The 24551-nt window shown below is 44.9% G+C and overlaps 1 protein-coding gene across 1 annotated transcript in view; it reads left to right on the top strand.

Moving 5' to 3' along the window:
- The window catches only part of BICD2 (BICD cargo adaptor 2), a 121542-nt gene extending 98990 nt beyond the window's left edge, over window positions 1-22552 (top strand). The window contains 6 exon segments of the mRNA XM_075321298.1: window positions 3495-3647; window positions 5333-5773; window positions 7940-8941; window positions 9443-9594; window positions 16968-17178; window positions 20421-22552. Of these exon segments, the coding sequence (XP_075177413.1) occupies window positions 3495-3647; window positions 5333-5773; window positions 7940-8941; window positions 9443-9594; window positions 16968-17178; window positions 20421-20426 (1965 nt within the window). The 3' untranslated portion in view covers window positions 20427-22552.
- The last annotated feature ends 1999 nt before the right edge of the window (window positions 22553-24551 follow it).

Here is a 24551-nt window from a genome sequence, read left to right as displayed (position 1 = left end):
TCTGCTCCATTCACAGCAAGGCTCCGTATTTGGGATCTTGGGGGTCCCAGTAATCGAACCCCCAGTGATCAGCAAGTTATTTATCATATGGATGACCAAAGTAATTGGTAACTACTCAAATTCATTACAATTTTCCCCCAAATTTAAGTTTGTGAATCTGAATAGAATCCAGGTGGCCTGAATCCAGCAAAAAAGCCGTTGTTGTAGTATTTTGAAAGTCAGGAAGGGGTTAAAATAGTGAAATGCATTATACTCGGCTGTGGTGCTCCCTCGCCTGCGCCGCTGCAGCTCCCGGCTCTCCACGCTGGGATTTGGCTCTTTCAGGGCTTTCTTTCCTACGAAGGTCATCAATTAGCCTCAAATCTTCACATAAAGGGTCCGAGGGTCCCGCACGTCATTGAGCTTCAGATGTCTGCGTTCATAGTGAATAAACCAATAAGCCGGTCCCCAGTCTGCCGTCTCTGGGGGGCTCGCTCCCCCTCGGGGGGTAGATCCCCGGATTCAGCCTCTGTTCTGCTACTTGAATGAAGCTTTTTTTCACAGTTATTCTCGGTTTCTGTGGAGATCGGAAAGGAATGTAACCGGCTCCCGAGAGCTGCGCTAACAATCACACGTCTGCGTGCCGCCCCTGCTGACCTGCCGGAGACGGAGCAACCTCCGCTATCCCTCCTCCGTTATTCCCATAGTCTAATGGCGTCCATTCTAGAAGAAATATTCTCAATATTTAATAACTGGCGGCCCGCCGCGGTCTCTGACCCCCACCGCGCACTCTGGTTGGCCCGCCGCGCACTCTGGTCGGCCCGCCGCGCTCTCTTGTCGGCCCGCCGCGCTCTCTGGTCGGCCCGCCGCGCTCTCTGGTCGGCCCGCCGCGCTCTCTGGTCGGCCCGCCGCGCACTCTGGTCGGCCCGCCGCGCACTCTGGTCGGCCCGCCGCGCACTCTGGCGCCCCACCGCGCACTCTGGTCGGCCCGCCGCGCACTCTGGTCGGCCCGCCGCGCACTCTGGCTCATCTTTTTGAAATTGGCGCATCATTTCCTTCTAATGAATAAATGCTAGCTTATAAAACGCCTGTCTTGATAAATAAGAAATTTAAAAAAGCAATCCCTTCCTTATTTTTGTTTTGTTCAGTTTGCTCCAATTTAGTCTCATATTGCAAATAAACCGCTCCCATGAGCTTATTTTTTCCTTTTCCCTTCCTCCTTTTTAAATATAGTTACATAGGTGGCAATAATACCTAGGTCCTTCTAGTTCAACCTTTCTTCACCTGTAATACATTTCTCACAATCCTGTGTTAGGCTGAAGTCTCATAACTGCAGCAGGAGCCTCCCCCCTCTGCTCAGTTTACGATAGGAACCACAAATTCTTCTCCCATGCCTCCTGCCATTCTATAGCTGAGCTGCTAGGCAGAAAATGTCCTGCGTTAACGATTTCTACACTCTGTACATGCAGATTGACAAGTATTGTGGGCACGGGTACCTGTAGTTTAGATTTGGCGTTAATTTTTGGGGTTAGTGTTTCTTTAAATTCTAAAACTCCCACCATAAATGGGCCCAAAATGTTGCAAGTTGAGGCATCCGTTTTCCCTTATACGAGAGTCTATATGAACAGTTCTGTGGCCGCCTTTGTCTTTTTACTTGTCAATGTGAGAGCCACTGTCGCCCCACAAGTCCTCGTAGTATACGGTATAATATCTGCACATTTCGGTTTTTCTTATGGGCGAAGTTACTTGTTAGTTCTTTCTTTTAGATATTTGTGTAATTACAAAGTCGTGTATCAGCTTTCTCTTTATTTGTATATATTTGTTACTGCATGAACTGATCACTTCTCAGACACTTTGATCTCATTTGATACATTTGCAGAATTTGTATATTAAGTATCACTTATTGTATTACTTGTTGCAGTTTTAATAGAATCCCTGTTTTCTCTGCACTAGATGTAGCAGTGCTCAGAATGCTGAGCTATGTATAACCCCGGCCACAGCCCTGTGATTGGCAGCTTCCTGTGTATAACCCCACCCACACCATTCCTGTGTAAACAGTACATTGATATCAAGCCACTAACCAGTGAGAGGGGGAGGGGGGGGGTGAGGTTATACAGATCAGTATGACTGCCTGACATGAGACACCTTGTCTTTAGTGATAATCTTCAGTTGATAAAACACTGATTGTAGTAAAACTGCACCAAGCAGCCCAGTGACACACACATCCCTGGAATCAGTCTTTCTGCCGCCACATTAAGCTGCTCTCAGATTAAGGCTGGTTTCACACTACGTCTTTTTAACATCCGTTGAAAACGTTTTTTTAACGGAAGTACGGATCCTGCTTTTACAGCAAATAACGTATGCAAACGCATATGTTATTTTGCAGGATCCTGCAGTGGATGTTTAGGGGCGGGCATTGTAGTCATGTGATCGGGAGTGAGGGTAACTACACTGGGAGGAGGCTTCTGACAGCTGCAGACGCTGGTAACCAAGGTAAACATCGGCCTTGGATACCCGATATTTATCTTGGTTACGAGGAGAGAGAGAGAGAGAGAGAGAGAGAGACAGACAGACAGACAGACAGACAGACAGACAGACAGACAGACAGACAGACAGACAGACAGGTTCTGGGCATGCTCAGTCCAAAAGCAGGATCCTGTCTATCAGCATGCAGCGTTCACCTGCGTTTCCGTGCGTTATAGTCAGGATCCAGCAATTTGCAGTATTTGGACGGAGCTCAAAAACGCTACATGTTGCGTTTTTGAAACATGTTAAAATAACGCAAAGGACGGATCCTGCGTCTAACGGACGCAAACGCACGCAAACGCAGGTGGACGCGAGTCCATTGAAAATGCATTGACATGAAAACGGATTTGCACAGGATCCGTACTTCCGTTAAAAAAACGTTTTCAACGGATGTTAAAAAGACGTAGTGTGAAACCAGCCTAAATAGCAAAACACTGCTGATTGATTCCCTTTAAGTCCAAGGCAAGCAAACTATTGGAGATTGCGCAGGACCAACACATGGTGAAAATGCGGAAACGGAAGTTCTAGCACATATAGTGCTGGCATAATGCTGATGAAGATAAACTGCCTATTCAACTAGTGTAAATAGTATGTAACAGAGCTTCAATCTTGCAGCTTTTTTGGCTATAACATATAGTCAGTCCTTGCTTGCCTTTATGGCTGTGGTCCCACAATCCAGCACTTGCAGACTCTGTGCTCCATGTATAGGATACATGAATATACTTGGTCTTCTAGCCTCCATTAACTGTTCTAGTGTCTAGATTTAGTACAATGTGGTTCTGAGCAGATGACCGGCTCCATCAGGTGAAGGCTCGCCGGCAGTTTATGTAGAAGGATTGTGTTACTGGTATGACCTGTGCCAGTGGGATTTATTGTACTGCAAGAATAGAGCAATGCAATACACCGGCCGATAAGCTTCATTATATCACGTGTATTTGTTTATACGTTACATCTATATCATATTGTTTTGTGCTTTTCTATCATTTCAGCTGAATCAAAATGTGGAGGTCCAAAGAGCTCGCCTGCGAGATGACATCAAAGAGTACAAATTCCGAGAAGCCAGATTACTCCAAGACTACACCGAGCTGGAGGAGGAGAACATCTCTCTGCAGAAACAAGTATCAGTGCTTAAGCAAAATCAGGTAAATAGTAGTGTCTGTGCTCTAAAAGGAAGTCTGCACAAAATGACTGTTCAAACCAAGCACAGGCGCACTCTTGGTGTGGCCAAGCAGTTCAGTGCCACCTTAGTGTGGCCATTCAGTTGGATGTACCCTTGGTGTGGCGTAGCAGTTCTGCGCACCCTTGGTGTTGCATAGCAGTTCGGTGCACCCTTGGTGTGGCATAGCAGTTCGGCGCACCCTTGGTTTGGCGCACCCTTGGTGTAGCATAGCAGATTGGTGCGCCCTTGGTTTGGCGTAGCAGTTTGGCGCACCCTTCAGTTCGGCGCACCCTTGGTCTGGCATAGTAGTTTGGCGCACCCTTTGTGTAGCATAGCAGTCCGGCGCGCCCTTGGTTTGGTGTAGCAGTTTAGCGCACCCTTCAGTTCGCAGCACCCTTGGTCTGGCATAGCAGTTTGGTGCACCCTTGGTGTGGCGTAGCAGTTCGGCGCACCCTTCAGTTCGGCGCACCCTTGGTCTGGCATAGCAGTTTGGCGCACCCTTTGTGTAGCATAGCAGTCCGGCGCGCCCTTGGTTTAGCGTAGCAGTTTGGCGCACCCTTCAGTTCGCAGCACCCTTGGTCTGGCATAGCAGTTTGGTGCACCCTTGGTGTGGCGTAGCAGTTCGGCGCACCCTTCAGTTCGGCGCACCCTTGGTCTGGCATAGCAGTTTGGCGCACCCTTTGTGTAGCATAGCAGTCCGGCGCGCCCTTGGTTTAGCGTAGCAGTTTGGCGCACCCTTCAGTTCGCCGTACCCTTGGTCTGGCATAGCAGTTTGGTGCACCCTTGGTGTGGCGTAGCAGTTCGGCGCGCCATCCAGCCTATTTGTTTTTCGTCTATCTCAGCCTACTCTTTATCGACATCTGACTTTTCAGGAACCAGAGAAGGGCAAAGAAAGATAGAAAACAAGCAGGTGGCTGAACTGAACTGCTCACTGAGCGACTGTGCTTTGTTTGAACAGTTATTTTCTACAAATATTCTTTTTAATATAACATTGGAAATTTCAAAAGTCTGTGATCGTTATGTATCTTTGTCTTTTATATATATATATATAGTATATTATTATTATTATGCATTTACTTGCATGTGTAGGCCTGATAGTTTTTGTTTTAGAATACTGATTGACTTTTGGATAGTTTTTGTCCAGAATAGCACTTTTTTAGACACTTCTCAACTTTCGTACAGGGGTGAAGACCTGAGGCTGGCTGTGAATGTCTCCATACTAACTCCACGTTTTAGAGAGCTAATACAGCACCTTGGCAATCTGTGGGCTGACAATGTGCCCCATAGGCCTCCGGCATGCCCCATAGGCCTCCGGCATGCCCCATAGGCCTCCGGCATGCCCCATAGGCCTCCGGCATGCCCCATAGGCCTCCGGCATGCCCCATAGGCCTCCGGCATGCCCCATAGGCCTCCGGCATGCCCCATAGGCCTCCGGCATTCCCCATAGGCCTCCGGCATGCCTCATCGGATGCGGGGCTACAGCGATATTCTTCCCTAGAATGTATTCATTATGATGTTGTACTGAGGCGCTAAACAGTGGTGCATGGAGTGCCCTTGGTTCCTCCATGTTCTCTGTCTACAAACATTTTTTTCTTGTATATCACAAGTATTGTGCTATAGAATACATAACTCAGGTGTGTGATTATTTTCCTTTATGATTTTCTCCAGGTGGAGTTTGAGGGTCTCAAACATGAAATCAAAAGACTGGAGGAAGAGACGGAGTTCCTGAACAGCCAGCTCGAAGATGCCATCCGACTAAAAGAGATTTCCGAAAGACAACTGGAGGAAGCCCTGGAGACCCTGAAGACTGAACGGGAGCAGAAGAACAACCTGCGGAAGGAGCTGTCCCATTACATGAACATCAACGACTCCATGTTCAGCAACCACCTAAACTTCTCCCTGGATGGGCTAAAGTTCAGCGACGAAATCACGGAGCCCAACAACGATGACGTCGTGAACGGTTTTGAGCATAATGGAGTCATCAAGATGAATGCTGATAATAAGGCGTCCACCCCCAAGAAGAACGATCCAGCGCCAAGTCTGGTGTCAGATCTGCTGAGTGAGCTGAACATCTCTGAAATACAGAAACTCAAGCAACAACTGATGCAGGTATCTGTATATGACCCCTCCAAAACACCGAACCCTCAGGGTCTTCACTGCTATGAGGTCTTCACTGCTATGGGGTCTTCACTGCTATGGGGTCTTCACGGCTATGGGGTCTTCACGGCTATGGGGTCTTCACGGCTATGGGGTCTTCACGGCTATGGGGTCTTCACGGCTATGGGGTCTTCACGGCTATGGGGTCTTCACGGCTATGTGGTCTTCACTGCTATGGGGTCTTCACTGCTATGGGGTCTTCACTGCTATGGGGTCTTCACTGCTATGGGGTCTTCACTGCTAGGGATAATGACTAAGGCGCACACACACATCAGGAACATTTCTCTTTATCACCAAATTCCAGAAGCCATGGCTGCTACGTTCTCCTATTGTCAGGGCTTGTTATGTTACAGGCCGTGTTGCAGTTTTCATTGGTATCATTTTTGGTTACATGGGACTTATTTCTAACCTTTTTTTATTTTGGGGTTAAACAAAAATGCACAATTATGGTAAAGGGAAAAATAGGTTTCAGTTCTTTATTACTCCAGTGGTCTACCCGATCAGCTGGGGCCGAGCACAGCTTTAGAGTAAGGAAGCCAAGACACTTAGTAGTCAACCAAAAAGTTTAAGACTTGTTCCTTAAATATAAAAACCAAGCCGGAGTACAAGTTGGTATATGTGCAGTAGCAGCCCGTTCACACCGTGGCCATTTCACAGACAAAACCCAAGAGAAAAACAAAAAATGAGCAGATGCCCTGCAGTAATAGCGATACATGGAAATAATACAGGGCAGTTGGGTAACTCTGTGCTCCTGAAAATTGGGACCAGTGGCACGGCAGTGGTGATGGCCTGAACTGTGCTCTGTGCCACGAAGCGACAGCTTTACCTGTGCAGCATCGGAGGAGCGCAGGGACGCTGACCGCATCCAGCTAGCGTCACAGCCGTGCTTGCTAGGTCTATAACACTACTCGCGGCCTATGAAATTGGCCACTGCTGATGGCCTACAGAGGTGGCCAGTAACCGAGGCAATCCGTAAACGATAAAATCTTAACATCACTCCGCTCTTGAGAATGGAGCACAAATTTAATAATTTGCAAAGTTTTTTGTTTTTGAAGCATTTTGCAATTTTACCCGTTGAAGATGAAACCACTCCTTTAAGTTTATATTTTACTACTTGCCAATTACTAAGTTCTTGCACTCCAAAGCCAATGATACATGACTAGTATTACCTAGGTGAATCTGGGGCAAACTTTAAAGCACCGCTCCGTCTATTTTTATTCCACTGATGGAGTGTTGTTTAAATGCTGCCGCCCCCCCGGTCTTCTAATCATCTTCTGGCAGCTTCACCCGATCTCGCCACCGCTCTGTTGGGTTCCAGTGATTTGTGACCTGCTGGCAGCTCCAGTTTTTCATGGAGGCGCCGGAGGTCACAATTCTGTACAAGTCTATGAAAGCCCCATCCTGGCTCTCATAGACATACATTGAGAGCTTGTGACCATAACACCTGACATCTGCCCAGTCAGAAGTTACTGTCACAAGATGGCGATGTGGGACCAGAGCGGCATCGGTAAATGGTGAAAACACCGGAATGTGACTATATGACAGGGAGCAGTAGGCTTAGATTTAAAGCAACACTCCAGTGCTAACCCCCCCCCCCCCCCTTTCACTGGACTGGTACTTTAATAAGAAAAATAGGTGAAGAGCTTAAAAGGGTTCCTTTGTCTAATGCATGTGGGTCTCACTGCAGAATTGGGGTCCCCTCATCCAGCGCTGCCAATGCTAGTGTCAATGGTGAGATACATGGCAGTGCATATGCAGCTTTTCTTGACTTCTTTGGGAGCGTCCACACCACCAGGCATGTTGGAGGTTGGGGTGTCATGGCTGGCTCACTGTTTTGGGACCTCGCATAGCAGTAGATAAGTGTGGGTACAAAGGGTGGAACATGAATTCTGCTGTCGCCAATTTGTGATATGTAGGTTGTCCCATTGCCTGACACCACCAGTCAGGAAATGATGGTACCATTTGTGAGGATGGGTGACTCACGTTAGCGAAATCACAATACACTGTAGTCTAACTAATAGGACACTCAGTATACGGCTCAGATTTGTAATATTATACGTTGGTTTGAGGGTTCCTGTGTACTGACCATGTGTTTTTGTTTTTTATCAAATTGTTTAGATGGAAAGAGAAAAGGTTGGTTTGTTATCGACTCTTCAGGAATCTCAGAAACAACTGGAGAGCACCAAAGGTGTTCTCTCCGAGCAGAACGACAAGGTCAGCCGGCTCACCGAAAACCTAGATGCTATGAAGAAGCTTCATGCCTCCAAGGAACGCCAGTCCTCTCTAGACAACGAGAAGGAGCGGGACAGTCACGAAGATGGAGATTATTATGAGGTGGACATCAATGGTCCTGAGATCTTAGAATGCAAGTACAAGGTAGCCTCGGCTGAAATACATGACCTCAAAGAGGAACTGAAGACGGTGAAGACCAAGTACGAGGAGTGCGAGTCAAAATACGAAGAGGACAAGAACCGATTTGAGAGTGAGACACAAGCCATGGTAGAAAAGATCTCCTTGCTTGAGAAGACCACGCGGCAAGACAGAGACCAAGTTGTCCGGCTCGAGAAAGAGTTAAAGAAGGTGAGCGATGTAGCTGGAGAGACGCAAGGAAGTCTCACCGTGGCTCAGGATGAGCTGGTTACGTTTAGTGAAGAGCTGGCCAATTTGTACCACCATGTGTGTATGTGCAACAACGAAACGCCAAACCGGGTCATGCTGGATTATTACAAGGAGGGCAAAGGCGGAAGACACAGCCCGGAAGGTAAAGGCCGTAGATCGCCAATCCTTCTTTCCAAGGGTCTGTTGAACAATGAAAATGGCCATAGTGAGTCCGGATCCCCTGTATCTCCAATCCCATCGCCTGTTTCTGACCCTAGAAGAGAACCCATGAACATTTATAACCTGATTGCTATAATCCGGGATCAGATCAAGCATTTACAGGCTGCCGTGGACAGGACCACGGAGCTATCCCGGCAGCAAGCAGCCAGCCAAGAGCTCGGACCGGCCGTCGATAGAGACAAAGAGACGCTCATGGAAGACATCTTGAAGCTCAAGTCTCTTTTGAGCACCAAGAGGGAACAGATTGCGACGTTGAGGACTGTGCTCAAAGCCAACAAACAAGTGAGTCCCAATTTGACATGGAGCTTAAGCAATTATATTTTCAATTATAATTTATTCATTGCGTGATACGCTCTGAGGAAAGTAGGTTATGTCTCATTATTTCGGAAGGGGGGAATATATTTGCAATTAATCTCTAGAGCAGATGAATCCTCAGCCATTTCTTGGATTGAATGGACGAATCTTATCCTATTTCTTATTCAATCTTATCTTTACTGTAAAGAAACGTGTCCTGCCGCGCTGCGTCACGTGGATGTGTACGGCTGATTTTCCAGATTAAGGCTTGGAACCGTTACATTCTCCTGGTACTTTATGGCACATCAGTGATAGAATAGTAATTTAGCACTAGAAGGGATTACTCTCATATTTTTGTAATTTTCTTAATTGCTATTTGAAATTGACACTTTCTTACTGTTTTATGTAATTATCCCTCCAAAATAATTTGGTCATAATGATAAAATTCCCCAACGTGACTTTCTAATTTTTTTTTTTTTCTCCCTCCAGACTGCGGAGGTCGCTCTCGCAAACTTGAAGAGCAAGTACGAGAATGAGAAAGCCATGGTGACGGAGACCATGATGAAACTGCGCAACGAGCTGAAGGCGCTCAAGGAAGACGCTGCTACATTCTCCTCCCTCAGAGCCATGTTTGCTACAAGGTATGTCCCGGACTGAAGCCATACACTCATTTTCCAAAGAATAACCAAACTTTCATTTATTTTCTAATAATTGTGTCCAGTGTGGAAAGTTATGAAACTTTGCAAATCACTTTATTAGGGGATTTGTCTTCATTCATTTTAATAAAATACAAATAAATAAATAAAAATAAAAAATGCATATAAGCAGCTCCCAATCCCCAGCTTTTCCCCCATCTATTCACCTTCTTATGCACTGATATCAGTACATACTCATGTGGAGTACAGATGATGGCAGTGATGGGTCAGCTCCTGTCTCCTCCTCTGATATCAGTACATACTCATGTGGAGTACAGATGATGGCAGTGATGGGTCAGCTCCTGTCTCCTCCTCTGATATCAGTACATACTCATGTGGAGTACAGATGATGGCAGTGATGGGTCAGCTCCTGTCTCCTCCTCTGATATCAGTACATACTCATGTGGAGTACAGATGATGGCAGTGATGGATCAGCTCCTGTCTCCTCCTCTGATATCAGTATGTACTCATATTGAGTACAGATGATGGCAGTGATGGGTCAGCTCCTGTCTCCTGTGAGTGTTGTGATTATCAGAACAATCTCCTGCAGAAGCTTCTCCCCAGAGTTAGTGACACAGGAGCTGACCCATCATTGCCATCATCTGTACTCAATATGAGTACATACTGATATCAGAGAAGGAGACAGGAGCTGACACATCACTGCCATCATCTGTACTCCACATCAGTACATTCTGATAGCAATGCAGCTGAAGGCAGGGGTTTGGAAGTCTGTTATTTGCATTCTTTTCTCACAGAACTGAGGACACATTTTCTTAAAGTGATTTGTAAAGTTTCATAACTTTCCATGCTGAAAAAAAAATAAAAAATAATAAGTTTAGTTACCGTATTTTTCGGACTATAAGACGCACCCTGGTTTTAGAGGAGAAAAACAGGAAAATAAAATTTTAAGCAAAAAATGTGGTCATGACACACTGTTATGGGGCGAGGATCTGCTGCTGACACTGTTATGGGGGTAATGTCCCCTAATGCTCTACTAAGGTACCCCATCCTGGTAATGATCCTCCTTCCTTTTATATTATGCCCATCTCTGTATATATGTCCCCCATCCTGCTACATGCCACCATCATGATAAATACCCTCATTTTGCTATATAGCCCCATCTTGGTATATGGCCCGCATCCTGTGGCACACATAAAAACATAAATGATTATACTCACCTTTCCTCGCTCCATGCAGCATCGCTCCTCCTCCTGTCTGTGCCAGCAGCAGCGCCGCTGACCTGTGTGGAGCCGTGCGCACAGGGATGGCGTCATCGCTGTCCGCACGGCTCCACACACATCAGCGGCCGGCAGACAGGAAGTCATCGCGATGCTGCAGGGAACAGTGACCGGTGAGTATACCGTACTTATTCACTGCCCCCCATGCTGATGATGATACGCGGGGGCAGTGAATATAGCCACACATGATCACTCCAGGCTGTAGGAGCCAGGGATGATCACGCAGGCCTGATGTTTACTATGCGTGCAGCCCCCGCCCACCTGTCAGTGCCGGCTTCAGGCTATAAAAGCTATAAAAGGTTAGTTGTTAGAGTAAATGTCCTTATGTTAGTAAGTCAGAGTAGATGAGACGGAGCCTTATTTCAGAGGTCGATTGTTTTGTGCTTATTGGAAATAATCCGCAGCCAGATCTGCCATCGAGAGAACAGGAGCGTGAGGCTGAGCGATCCTTTGTGTGGGGGAAGATGGCTGCCGACCAAGGATCGTCTGGCCGACAGCTGTGGGATGTGTACGGGGCCTTAAGGCCTTGTTCATACACTGCAGTTTTACCTGCTTTTTTTTTTTTTCTTTTTTTTGTGTGTGTTTTTGCTGCAGAAATCTTTCAAGAAAATGTTTGTAACCTTTCTGCAGACATTCCCCAGCAAAACCTATGGAAAAAAAAATAAGCTGTGCGCACACTCTGGTTTTCTCTCAAGAAAATTCTTTCTGCATAATTTCTTGAGAAAAAGAATGTACATGTCACTTTTTTTTCCGCAGGTACCTGCGGTTTTTGCCATAGATAATGCTAAAAAAGTGTAGGGACCAAAATGCGGAAAAACCACACCAAAAACGCACAAAACCGCGGTAAATCCGCATGCGGTTTTTGGTGCGGTATTGGTCCGCTTTTTGACCACAAGTGTGGTAATCTTTCAGACTCAAGAAATTTCTTGAGAAAAATCCTTTTTCTAGTGCGCACAGGGCCCTTTACTTAAGAAGTTTATTTTGCCACATCATTTTCAAGGCGTCTTCTGGTGCCCTGGTAAAGTCATGTGCATTTTATTTGGCATCACTGGATTAGGGCCGCTCAATAGACTTTCTTCTCTTTGCCCGGGCCTTTTTCCAACAACAAAGCAAAATTGTGGAAATCAATAATTACACCTAAAAGTTACCTTTAAAAAGGTTGCATCACTGACCCCTATGGCTTAAAACACATAACAACATGTATCGTTTCTTTGGTCCGTCTGTCTCCAAGCTAAATTTGACAGTAGGAATACACCAAAAGCATTCTAATCAAATTTCACTCAGAATATAATTTTATCTCTTATTAAAGTAATTGGAACAATCTCACCCAATTCCCAGGTGCTCTTAAGTTTTTCTAGGGTCCAATTAGTCCTTTTCTGGAGCCCAATATTGCCATAAGATTTCTCCGGGCCTTTTTCCCTCCACCCTAGAACTCTTGCTCCTGGTGCCTTCTCGGCGCCTCTTGCTCCTGGTGCCTTCTCGGCGCCTCTTGCTCCTGGTGCCTTCTCGGCGCCTCTTGCTTTTGGTGCCTTCTCGGCGCCTCTTGCTCCTGGTGCCCCCCTGGCGCCTCTTGCTCCTGGTACCTTCTCGGTGCCTCTTGCTCCTGGTGCCCCCCTGGCGCCTCTTGCTCCTGGTGCCCCCCTGGCGCCTCTTGCTCCTGGTGCCCCCCTGGCGCCTCTTGCTCCTGGTGCCCCCCTGGCGCCTCTTGCTCCTGGTGCCCCCCTGGCGCCTCTTGCTCCTGGTGCCCCCCTGGCGCCTCTTGCTCCTGGTGCCCCCCTGGCGCCTCTTGCTCCTGGTGCCCCCCTGGCGCCTCTTGCTCCTGGTGCCCCCCTGGCGCCTCTTGCTCCTGGTGCCCCCCTGGCGCCTCTTGCTCCTGGTGCCCCCCTGGCGCCTCTTGCTCCTGGTGCCCCCCTGGCGCCTCTTGCTCCTGGTGCCCCCCTGGCGCCTCTTGCTCCTGGTGCCCCCCTGGCGCCTCTTGCTCCTGGTGCCCCCCTGGCGCCTCTTACGCCTCTTGCTGCGCCTCTTGCTCCTCGTGCCCCCCGGCGCCTCTTGCTCCTCGTGCCTTTTGTCAATCAAGGTGAGCTGGGCAACGCCTATCTGGTTTTATCTGCTGCCCCTTTCCCTTGCCCACTTCATTTTTTATACAGTTTTTTCTTGAAATCCAGTAAAGTTTCTGGGTAGAGACGCACTTTCTTCAAGGACGAGGCTTGTCTGAATTTCCCGCTGCTCGTGGCTTGGGCAGCTTGAAACGGCTGATAAGTTAATTAGAATCAGGTGTCAATGTCATAAGAAGGCCCAGTGTATCTATAACCTGCAGATCTGCTGCTTTTATTAGGACCAATATCCCCGAATGTCCTTGACACTGATGTGAATGACAGTTTCTGCATTTCATGTCTGCAGTGATCATAGTGTCCTCTCATCGGATTTAGGATTATTTCGGCACATGCATTGGTACAACGTGCAGAATTCACTTTGAAAATTGATTGTGTCTGCCGGTCACGTACCCTCCTGCCAAATGCTATTAATCAAACAAAAAGGCTTCATTAAAGTGGTTTTAAGCACCCGGCCCATCTGTGCTGATCATTCCTGTACAGAACATTAATCAGTCAGATCTGATCACCGGTTATATATAGGCCAACTGCTCGAGGAGATTTCAGCAGCTAATCCTGCCCTATAAAGTCCTCAAATAATTTATGGAGCTTGTTATAACCCCTTGTAGCGCCTGCTCGCACAGAGGTGACGTATCCATTCATGTTGTGCTCAGCGCACGGTGTGTAGATGTATGTGCTGTGGCACGATGCGCTCATCTATATAACCCCTTGTAGCGCCTGCTCTCGCACAGAGGAGTCATATCCATTCATGTTGTGCTCAGCGCATGGTGTTTGCATTAAAATTGGACAGTACAGTTACTTGTGGATGACTTTAAAGGGTTTGTCCAATGCCTAAAAAAACATAAAATTTACACTTATTTAAAATTCCGTACTGATCCCTCATTTTTTACCCTTCTGTTTTGTTCCTTTTTTCACCTTCCAGGGCAGTGTCAAAAACAACTTCATCATTCCTTTCCTCCATGATCTGGTCCTGCCGTCCCTCCCTCTTGGCTTTTTTTCGGCCCTCCCTCTTGGCTTTTTTCGGCCCTCCCTCTTGGCTTTTTTTCGGCCCTCCCGCTTGCCTGTTTTCGGCCCTCCCGCTTGCCTGTTTTCGTCCCTCCCTCTTGGCTTTTTTTCGGCCCTCCCTCTTGGCTTTTTTTCGGCCCTCCCTCTTGGCTTTTTTTCGGCCCTCCCTCTTGGCTTTTTTTCGGCCCTCCCTCTTGGCTTTTTTTCGGCCCTCCCTCTTGGCTTTTTTTCGGCCCTCCCGCTTGCCTGTTTTCGGCCCTCCCTCTTGGCTTTTTTTCGGCCCTCCCTCTTGGCTTTTTTTCGGCCCTCCCGCTTGCCTCTTTTCGTCCCTCCCTCTTGCCTGTTTTCGTCCCTCCCTCTTGCCTGTTTTCGGCCCTCCCGCTTGCCTGTTTTCGTCCCTCCCTCTTGCCTGTTTTCGTTCCTCCCTCTTGCCTGTTTTCGTCCCTCCCGCTTGCCTGTTTTCGTCCCTCCCGCTTGCCTGTTTTCGGCCCTCCCGCTTGCCTGTTTTCGGCCCTCCCGCTTGCCTGTTTTCGGCCCTCCCGCTTGCCTGTTTTCGGCCCTCCCTCTTGCCTGTTTTCATCCCTCCCTCTTGCCTGTTTTCGGCCCTCCCGCTTGCCTGTTTTCGGCCCTCCCGCTTGCCTGTTTTCGGCCCTCCCGCTTGCCTGTTTTCGGCCCTCCCGCTTGCCTGTTTTCGGCCCTCCCGCTTGCCTGTTTTCGGCCCTCCCGCTTGCCTGTTTTCGGCCCTCCCGCTTGCCTGTTTTCGGCCCTCCCTCTTGCCTGTTTTCGGCCCTCCCTCTTGCCTGTTTTCGGCCCTCCCTATTGCCTGTTTTCGGCCCTCCCTCTTGCCTGTTTTCGGCCCTCCCGCTTGCCTGTTTTCGGCCCTCCCGCTTGCCTGTTTTCGGCCCTCCCGCTTGCCTGTTTTCGGCCCTCCCTCTGGTTTGGAAATCATTACAGAGAGGATAAGAGAGAGGGGTTTTGATGTTCACTTGTCACTGGGACTGGCCCCTTTTAAATGAAGACTTTTTAAAGTTAAAACATAAAATTACATCTTCTCCGTATTAAAAATTCCAAGGTCTCTGCCATATATCAGCCAAAAGGTCCCCAAATACATGAATAATTCCTCAGATTGGCGGAGTGTAATATTAGGGCCTGGGCCAGTCATACATAATGTAATATTTAAGGGAGAAAAGTTCTGTTGCTTGAAGTAAGTGCAGCAATTAGTCTGCAGCCATTTAGCGCTGCAGAGACCGAAGTCTTCCCGAGGCTTCTCGGGCACAAAGGGATTTATTAAAACATGAAGGCGGCTCCCGGGGGGGAGCTCCAGAGTAATTATATAGAGGCAGCTCTGAAATCGGAGGTATAAATAGAGGGGGCTCATCTGGGAACCCAAGTCAGATTCAGGTCACCCAGATTACAAGTAGCGCCTCTCCAGAAATCGGAATAACATTCGTCTACATGTCATTATAGCTCATACATTTTCTCAGCAATTTTTAAGCCATAGACCCTCCTTATGTCGCCCAACTATCTACCATAGACCCTCCTTATGTCACCCAACTATCTACCATAGACCCTCCTTATGTCACCCAACTATTTACTATAGACCCTCCTTATGTCACCCAACTATCTACCATAGACCCTCCTTATGTCACCCAACTATTTACTATAGACCCTCCTTATGTCACCCAACTATCTACCATAGACCCTCCTTATGTCACCCAACTATCTACCATAGACCCTCCTTATGTCACCCAACTATCTACCATAGACCCTCCTTATGTCACCCAACTATTTACTATAGACCCTCCTTATGTCACCCAACTATCTACCATAGACCCTCCTTTATCGCCCAACTATCTACGATATTCCGGGTCAATCCTACTGGTCAAGAAAGTGGTGTAGAATATCTAAACCTCTCCATAAAAGTGCAATAGTGGGTGCTTTAGATTGTTTTCGCTAGTTTTGGGATTATGGTTGTGTAATGAGATTAAATGTCCTGATTTGGGGATTAAGGACAATCTTGTAAAATGTCACCGATCAGCCGATGAACAAACCGATTAGATCATTAATAGATACCATAAAATCACACTTACACAGGGCGATGTGCTGCCGAATACCTGCAGACGTTCTGGGGACACAACACCGAATCATTGAATCAGGAATCATTTTGTTAAGTATTGAAGGGCCCATAACAAGGGTCACCTGGCTTCTATATATTTCACCAACGCTCGACTGAAATCTGTGCACAGAATTGGGCCCGACACCTTGGCAATGCCTAGTTCACATTTATCCTGTGTGCCGGAGTACTGCATCCAGGCTTTAAGAAAACTGCTTCATATAGGGCCCCTCCATCGGAGTCGTTAGGCACATGGAGTCACCTTGGACACTGTGGACTCCAGGGGGCGAAAGAGACTCCAAGTGCTGAATGGCTCCGACGGGGCTTCTCGGTAGGGGGCAGTTGTGTAGTAGACTGCACTTTTGTGGTCACCTAAAAAGATGGGCATCGCCTGAACGGGTTCCAGAGTCTAAAGTGAATCCATGTGCGCCATTATACTGAATGGCTCTACCGGGGTTTGGTCTGAAACCTGGTTTTAGGGCATTTAGATGGAAACTGCAATGAAGTGCTCATCGTAGAGCGCTGTACAGGTGTCAACCGAGCCTACTCGTATATACACATTACCTAAGGGTAGGCTTAAATGGAAACTGAGATGAAGTGCTCATCGTAGAGCATTGTAGAGGTGTAAACATTACCTGAAGGTAGGCCTATAGAGAGGGTGCCCAACTCAAGCTGACGTACAATACTGCTCTCCGTCCATGGTCAAGAGTCCCACTCCTGGAAACCTGACCCCACCAGTGAGGTGCTTGAGCGGTAAAGAACCCAAAGGAACAATCTTCGTCCTACACTTTCCAAGCAGACCCAGTTGTCAGTGTTTAAAATGTAATTTTATTTTTTTTAATTCTCCCCCAGATGCGATGAATACGTCACGCAGCTCGACGAAATGCAGAGACAGCTGGCGGCCGCAGAAGACGAGAAGAAGACCTTGAACTCTCTGCTCCGCATGGCCATTCAGCAGAAGCTGGCACTGACGCAACGTCTGGAGCATCTGGAGCTTGACAACGAGCAGGCCAGGCGCGTGCGCACAAAATCCACCTCCAAAACCAAAACTAGTAACCCCAGTGTAAGTCACGCTCGCTCCTGTGCCGACCGCTCCGAGGCCTCTGTCCTCAACAACCAGGTGTTTTGCAGTGAGAAGTATAAGATCTGCTGTGACTAGAGGAGGCCGAGCTTTGTTTTTCCCGCTTGGATAGTTTGCGCATGAAAACGCCAATTGCTACAATATTTCAGCCACTTAACCTGCGCTGGTTTGTTGTTACACTGTGTATGCAAATGGTATTATTAAGCTAAGCTTAATCCTAACTAACACTTGTACGGGGGGAGCTTGCGACACGTTAGCGCAGGAAGGAGACGGAGCAGCACTTCCGAAGTTAACCTGTCGGGCGGTTTTCTTTTTTTGGGGGGAATGGATTGCAAACTGAAGCCATAATCACTGTTTTTGGACCGGTCTTGCATTATATTCGCGAGCCGGCATTAGATTCTGGGCAGCTATTCTTTTTAATGCATGAAGAAAAGTTACCTTTTATATAAAAAAAAATATATGGATTAAACAGAAAATGTCAGTCTGTGCCGCCGAGTCTGGAAGTGATTTTCAGCCGCTTTGTGGTTACAAGACGTGGGCGCTTCCAAAATGATAATTGCAGATGAGAAATAATTTGGACGGGAAAGCGAAACGCTAATTATAAGAGGCAGAGTGTCGTGCCCATCTCGTAGCAGTGATTAAAGCTTCAGAGGTCGCCGATCTGGTGGGCCGGTGCCGGGTCCAGGAGGTCGGGGGCCGGCTGTAACGCATGTGTCTGTATCGTGCACCGTTCCGGTGATATATAATGGTGTGGAGGAGTCAGGGAAGTTTAGCACAGGTCTCGCCATCTGCCACCTTTCACGAGCATCTCCTGCACTACAGCTAATGCATGCTTTGCTAATCTTTCATTTTATTAATCCAAGTCAATAGGAGCACAGATCGAAAACAATGCCCCCTAGTCCAGTGTGCCACGTATCGGGGGAAATCCGCTCAAGTATTAACAAGCTGACAGTATACACAAATTAGACTGCAGGATACTTGATGCTCCAGAGTGAGGAACAGACCAAAAAACATGCTGTAAAAGGAGACGACGTGGCCCGTCCCGGCAAATCCACGTCTCACCGATTTACTCCAGAATTAGGTTTTTTTTCTTTTCGTGTTTTATAAATTAGTATTAACACCTCTTATTCTATATTGTCATAGAATACGACCGGGATCACGGTCAGGAGAAATCCGCATTATTTATGCAAGCACATAGCGTAACAGGGCTCTACAATGACGGAAATGCGGCCCCCAGGGGCCGGTGCCTCGCTTAGGAATCAGACAATGGCAGTTTTGTAATTCAAGTAAATAACAAAATGGTAAAAGAAAACCTAGAAATTGTGCTAAAAAAAAGGGGAAAAAAAGTCTTAATTGGTCGGAGGTTGAAATACGGCACAATGGGTTTTATTTTGGGAAAGGAAAAAAAAAATCACTTTAAAGTGCCTACTTTGTAATGCTGGACTATTGTAAAGCCCTGTTTGTTCTGGAATTTTCTTAGCAGTTTTTACATATATTTAGCTTCTTATGCGGATTCAGGTGGGAACGGATTGTGTCCTTGTCCCTAACACAAGTCCCTAACACAAGTCTTTAACCTGCTTGTATGGTTTTTCTACATGCTGTGACCCTGGCGCCGCTTCTTGTCACATCACTGCCATTCTTTATAGATTATCAGCACTTTGCTTCCTGCGTCGCGACACTCTGCCGCTAAGTAGATCCAGGTAATCGCGGGACCCGCCTGATTGTCCGAGTGCTGGAGTGTGACAAGCATTCAGATTGGCATGTTAGCAGTGTGGTGCTTTTTTTTTTTTTTTTTTTCATAAAATCTTTAGACATTATATATTCCTAGTTAATGTTTCCTATATTCTTACAAGGATCAGTAATGTGGGTTCTTTAGAAAAATTTCTAAAAGAAATGCACAATAATATTAGGAAATGTCACTCGCATAGTTTCACCAATTGAGACCACCCATCAGGTTTTTTTTCTTAATATAATCTTTTTAGTCTAATTTTAAGTATTTTTTTCTGGTTTTTTTTTTTGTTTTTTTTAGTAATATTTTTATTTTAGGCTTTGGGGTTTTTTTTTCCTTTTTATTGTTTTCTTAGTAATTTTTTTGGTCTTATTTTTAGTGTTTTTTTTCTTCCCTTTTGTTTGTTTCCTTAGTAATTTTTTTAGTCTTAGTTTAGTTTTTATTTTTCTTTATTTTTGCTTTCTTAATATTTTTAGCCTAATTTTTTTTTATTTTTTGTTAGTAATTTTTTTAGTCTTATTTTATTTTTTTTCCTTTTTGTTTTTTTCGGAATCTTATTTTAGGTTTTTTTTTCTTAGGTCTTATTTTATAGTTTTTTTTGGTTGTTTTTTTCTCTTTTTTTTTTTCTTTTCTTCGTAATCTTATGTCTTATTTTAGTTTTCTGGTTATTCTTTCTTTTGTTTTCTTAGAAAAAAAAAATCGACTAAAAGATTACTTTTTTTTTTTAACTGTTTTGAATTTTGTTTTTCTTTTTGTTTTCTTAGCAATCTTTTTGTTTTTTAGTATTTTTTTTGTCTAAATATTTATTTATTTTTATTTTTTTTTTGTTTTTTTGCTTTTGGGGAATGACGACATATTTAGCACAAACAAACTGATCTACTAAAACCTGCACAGATTCACTTCTTATTTCTTTAGTATAGTGATAAAGATTTATTTAACATTTTTTTTTAATGATATAATTTTAGTTATTTGCTCTTCTTTTGGCTATGGTGTGATATTTTTTTTCCGGATAGCTTGGAATTGGCTGAAGCTCTTAGACTGGCGTCCTATATTTGCCATATTATACAATGATATTATTAGTTGTTGTGATACTGACTCTTTTCTCTGTAATCACAGACGCATTATTCACTCTAGGCATTATTTTTCCTTTGCATGGGGATGGGCGCATTGGGTTTGCTTCTCCGTGAACATTTATATAATGCATTCACTGATTTTCTTCTTGCATGTCCAGTGCACAAATGCAAAAAATGTTCAAAAATGGCTTCCCTTTTCAGAGCTCCAGCAGATATTGTTCAACACCTGTAAGACATTTGCTTCCTTGCATAAGTTGCTCCTTAGCAGGAGGCGACGGCTTCGTCTTTGCCTGGACACTAATGCCTGCCTGGCCTTTGCTTCTTTTTATTTTTCCAACTAACCTAAATCTGCACAGCTCCTTCTCAGTAATTCCCGATTTTGTTATTTTAAATCTCTAATTTTTATTTTTCCATTTTTTCAGTTGTAGAATAGTTCCTGGAGAAGAACGTGCGATCCCAGTGTCACTCCAATCCGAGTAGCTCTTGACATATTAGAGCCAATGGCACAAAACTCCCCCCAAAAACCATATATTTAAGACGGGAAACTACTGCGCCCTCCTTTAACCTGATATGCTTTCCAGTAAGCGTTCCTTCCCATTTCTTTTTTTTTTTTTTTTTTTTTTTTAATATATCAAAATATATTCTCAGAATAACAAAAAAAGCTTTACTATAATATGCTGCTGGGGAAGAAAACTTACAAGTGCTGAACAAAACGCTACGTCCAACTATCCAATGTTCCAGAAAAGTTGGGTAAAGGTTTCTTTTTTTTTTGTTATTATTCTATTATTATTAATATTATTATTTTACATCCGATTGTTAAACCTGTGCACTTTTGATATTTTATTAATTTTTGTTTTGTTCCAATATATTTTATGTAGAAATGTTCTAACATGTAGTGGCTGCATTATTGGCCTCCACATGGCGTTTTTTTTTGTTTTCTGGGTAGTATTAACGCTTGTGCTTGTTGATTTACGTATCAGCACGTTGCAGGGAATATACCGATATGGGTTAATACACCTTTATATGTTCTGTCTTGCGGCTTTTTCACGACAGGGTTTTTTTTTGTGTTTTTGAATTACTGGTTTTTAACTGCCATGTTCATAAAAAAAAAAAATAAAATCCAGGGTCTGAAAATTCTGGGGTTTTCATACAATATTATTATTCTTAGGAATAGCTTAATGTAACAAGGAAAAAACTTGACTTTCTTTGGTTAAAACAGTAATAGGCACTTGAAAAAAAAAAAAAGAAAATGCATCTAATAAGTAGTATTACCTAAAAAGTTCAGAATCGCCTGATTTTTAGGAAATCGAGAATTGCTGATGAACAGAATTTTCTACAACTGTTACCAATTAAATTCCAAATTGGAATTGTTTCTTTTTTTTTTTTCTTCTTTTTGTTTTCTTTATTATTGTGCCAAATTCTGGTACATCTAGAAACGTCAGAAGTAAACTTGTCAAATACGCCTTTGTTATGGATACCAGTAGTGCCTTTTTGAGAAATCTTCGATGGGGGGGGGGGAACAAAAAAAAAATAGAATTAAAAAAATTCTGGAAAAATTAAGGAAACCATGCGGAGCAATAAGTGCAAAAGACAAAGCGAACATCATCTTGCATATTTTCAATGGAGACACGTCTCCGAAAAAACGAAAAATTGTAAAAAATTCCGTTGATCAGTGATTCTTTTTCAGTGCAGATCCTTGCAAATTCAGGGATGGAGACGAATAATTAATGTCTGCAAACCAAAACTAATAGCTTTTGATTTTTTTTTTTTTTTTAATATAGCAAGATATCTTACGGACACATTTGTGGTGGTGGTCCGCCCGTCTCTGGGAGGGGGGACGCGAGGACTTATCTGTTACCTGTGTACGGTGGTGGACTTAGCCTTATCATTCTATCGCTAGCAAATGTGGGGAAACAACACATTAATATCTGCTCTTGCATGTTGTATTTAACTGCTGTGGTTTTCAGGAAACAGAATCTGCAAGCGGCATCAACAAGCTCCGCTCGCCGGCTGTTTGTTGAGGCCAAAAGGAAATTGTAATTGGTACTCGGAAACCGACGTCATTTTTTGCAAATTTTTTTGCAACGTGACTTAAAAGAAAAAAAAAAAACTTTTTGAAAAATGTTAATTACGTGTTATGAGGGGGAAAAAAAAGGTTTCTGTTTGCTGGAAAAACAGTCTGGATTCTAGATGTTGGGTTTTTATATGGCTCATCTTTTACAGTATTGATCTTTTAAGATATTGTTACTGCAAATGATTTCATCAGTTCTGTGGGTATTTATTTGAAATGATTTCATAAAGTACTGTATTATGTTAATGTGCATTATTTTTTAGTGGCAAAGTGTTCTTCAGTTACATGTCATATGCACGTACTCTTGCCAAGTAACCTTTACACAGATCGGAACGTGGAAGCGGTCGCCGCGGCGTAGATCGGCGCTTCTTTATAAAGGTCTGCCTAGTGAATGAAAAGTGTTAATGACATTAATACAAGGTTGTGTGTAGCAAGTTGCCTGTGTAAGGGTAGTCACATGTATCAATAAAAGTGATAAAGGAACTGGGTGTCTTTTTGTTTTTATTTCTGGACATAGCGGTAAGTAATGAAGCGATTGTGTCATGTGCAAAGTGCTGCAACACCCCCAATGCTGGAAATGTCAGAGCTAGATCCCCAGCTTCAATCAAAGCGCTGCTACTGTCCAAGCATCTGTGAAGACACACGGCGGCTTACCCTGAAAAGTCAAGTGTACCCCAACATCATATGTGGAGTCAGGAGGCCCCTATAATATGGTGAGGGGTTTCAGCCAACTTTAATCCAATGGGAGCCTTAAAGATGACCAACCACCAGGATTATCCTATATAAACTAAAGCCAGTGCTATACTGGCACTATCAGGCTGATTCTATACATACAGTGCTATACTGGCACTATCAGGCTGATTCTATACATACAGTGCTATACTGGCACTATCAGGCTGATTCTATACATACAGTGCTATACTGGCGCTATCAGGCTGATTCTATACATACAGTGCTATACTGGCGCTATCAGGCTGATTCTATACATACAGTGCTATACTGGCGCTATCAGGCTGATTCTATACATACAGTGCTATACTGGCGCTATCAGGCTGATTCTATACATACAGTGCTATACTGGCACTATCAGGCTGATTCTATACATACAGTGCTATACTGGCGCTATCAGGCTGATTCTATACATACAGTGCTATACTGGCACTATCATGCTGATTCTATACATACAGTGCTATACTGGTGCTATCAGGCTGAGTCTATACATACAGTGCTATACTGGCACTATCAGGCTGATTCTATACATACAGGGCTATACTGGCGCTATCAGGCTGATTCTATACATACAGTGCTATACTGGCACTATCAGACTGATTCTATACATACAGTGCTATACTGGCGCTATCAGGCTGATTCTATACATACAGTACTATACTGGTGCTGTCAGGCTGATTCTATACATACAGTGCTATACTGGCACGATCAGGCTGATTCTATACATACAGTGCTATACTGGCACTATCAGGCTGATTCTATACATACAGTGCTATACTGGCACGATCAGGCTGATTCTATACATACAGTGCTATACTGGCACGATCAGGCTGATTCTATACATACAGTGCTATACTGGCACTATCAGGCTGATTCTATACATACCTTTTAGTTGGGAGATCAGCTGTATAGTTTCTGAAATGCAGGCAAGTAAAGGTTGAGAAATGCCCTGTTATTTGATTGATAGGTGCTGCAGAATATATAATATGTAGGTTGGGTTTTGCTAGTTGCTCCCGTCCCTGTCATCTGCCTGTCCTTCCTCCCCCTGTCTGTTATTACAGGGGGAGGCAAGAGAAGTAGACAGACAGGGGCGGGAGTAACCAACAAAACCCAACCCACATGTTAGATATTCTGTAGCCACTGTCAATCACATAAGTGTATTTCAGAAACTTGCCTATATTTCAGAAAGTATACATCCAATCTGACAAAGGTATGTATAGAATCAGCCTGATAGCCCCAGTATAGCACTGGCTTTAGGTTATACAGTGTGTCCACCCATATCCTGTCCACCGCCATTAACTCGAGAGCGGCGGCAGCTATAGACATAGAAGTGGTGTCTAGGTATAGTAAAGCAGCCATGTGCTACGCAATGAAACCACCTATAGCGCCACCTAGTGGAAAACAACGGAGTTAGCATTTTTATCTCGAAAATGGAACGAGATAGAGAAAAAAAGTGAACTACAAAGTTGCAGGGCATCTCATCAATTCAATATGAATCGACACCGTGCACAGAAATGCTGTGATATGAAACCCATGACCCCCCAAAACATTGAATGCTGGTCACGCCTATGGCGCTCATTAATGGCCCCCGTCAGCTGCAATGCACATCTGGCCTCTGCACAGCATACTGCATCTTGCTGCACGTTGTGCTATATGGTAGGTGACACGTTTGCACAAGCATCTGTGATACGTGGTCGTAGGTCCTGCAATGTTGGTGGAGGGGTCGCATACACCTGCTGTTTGATGTGACCTC

The sequence above is a fragment of the Anomaloglossus baeobatrachus genome, chromosome 8, assembly GCF_048569485.1.
Source record: "Anomaloglossus baeobatrachus isolate aAnoBae1 chromosome 8, aAnoBae1.hap1, whole genome shotgun sequence".
Lineage (NCBI taxonomy): Eukaryota > Metazoa > Chordata > Amphibia > Anura > Aromobatidae > Anomaloglossus > Anomaloglossus baeobatrachus.
This window is presented reverse-complemented; position numbering and strand designations above follow the sequence as displayed.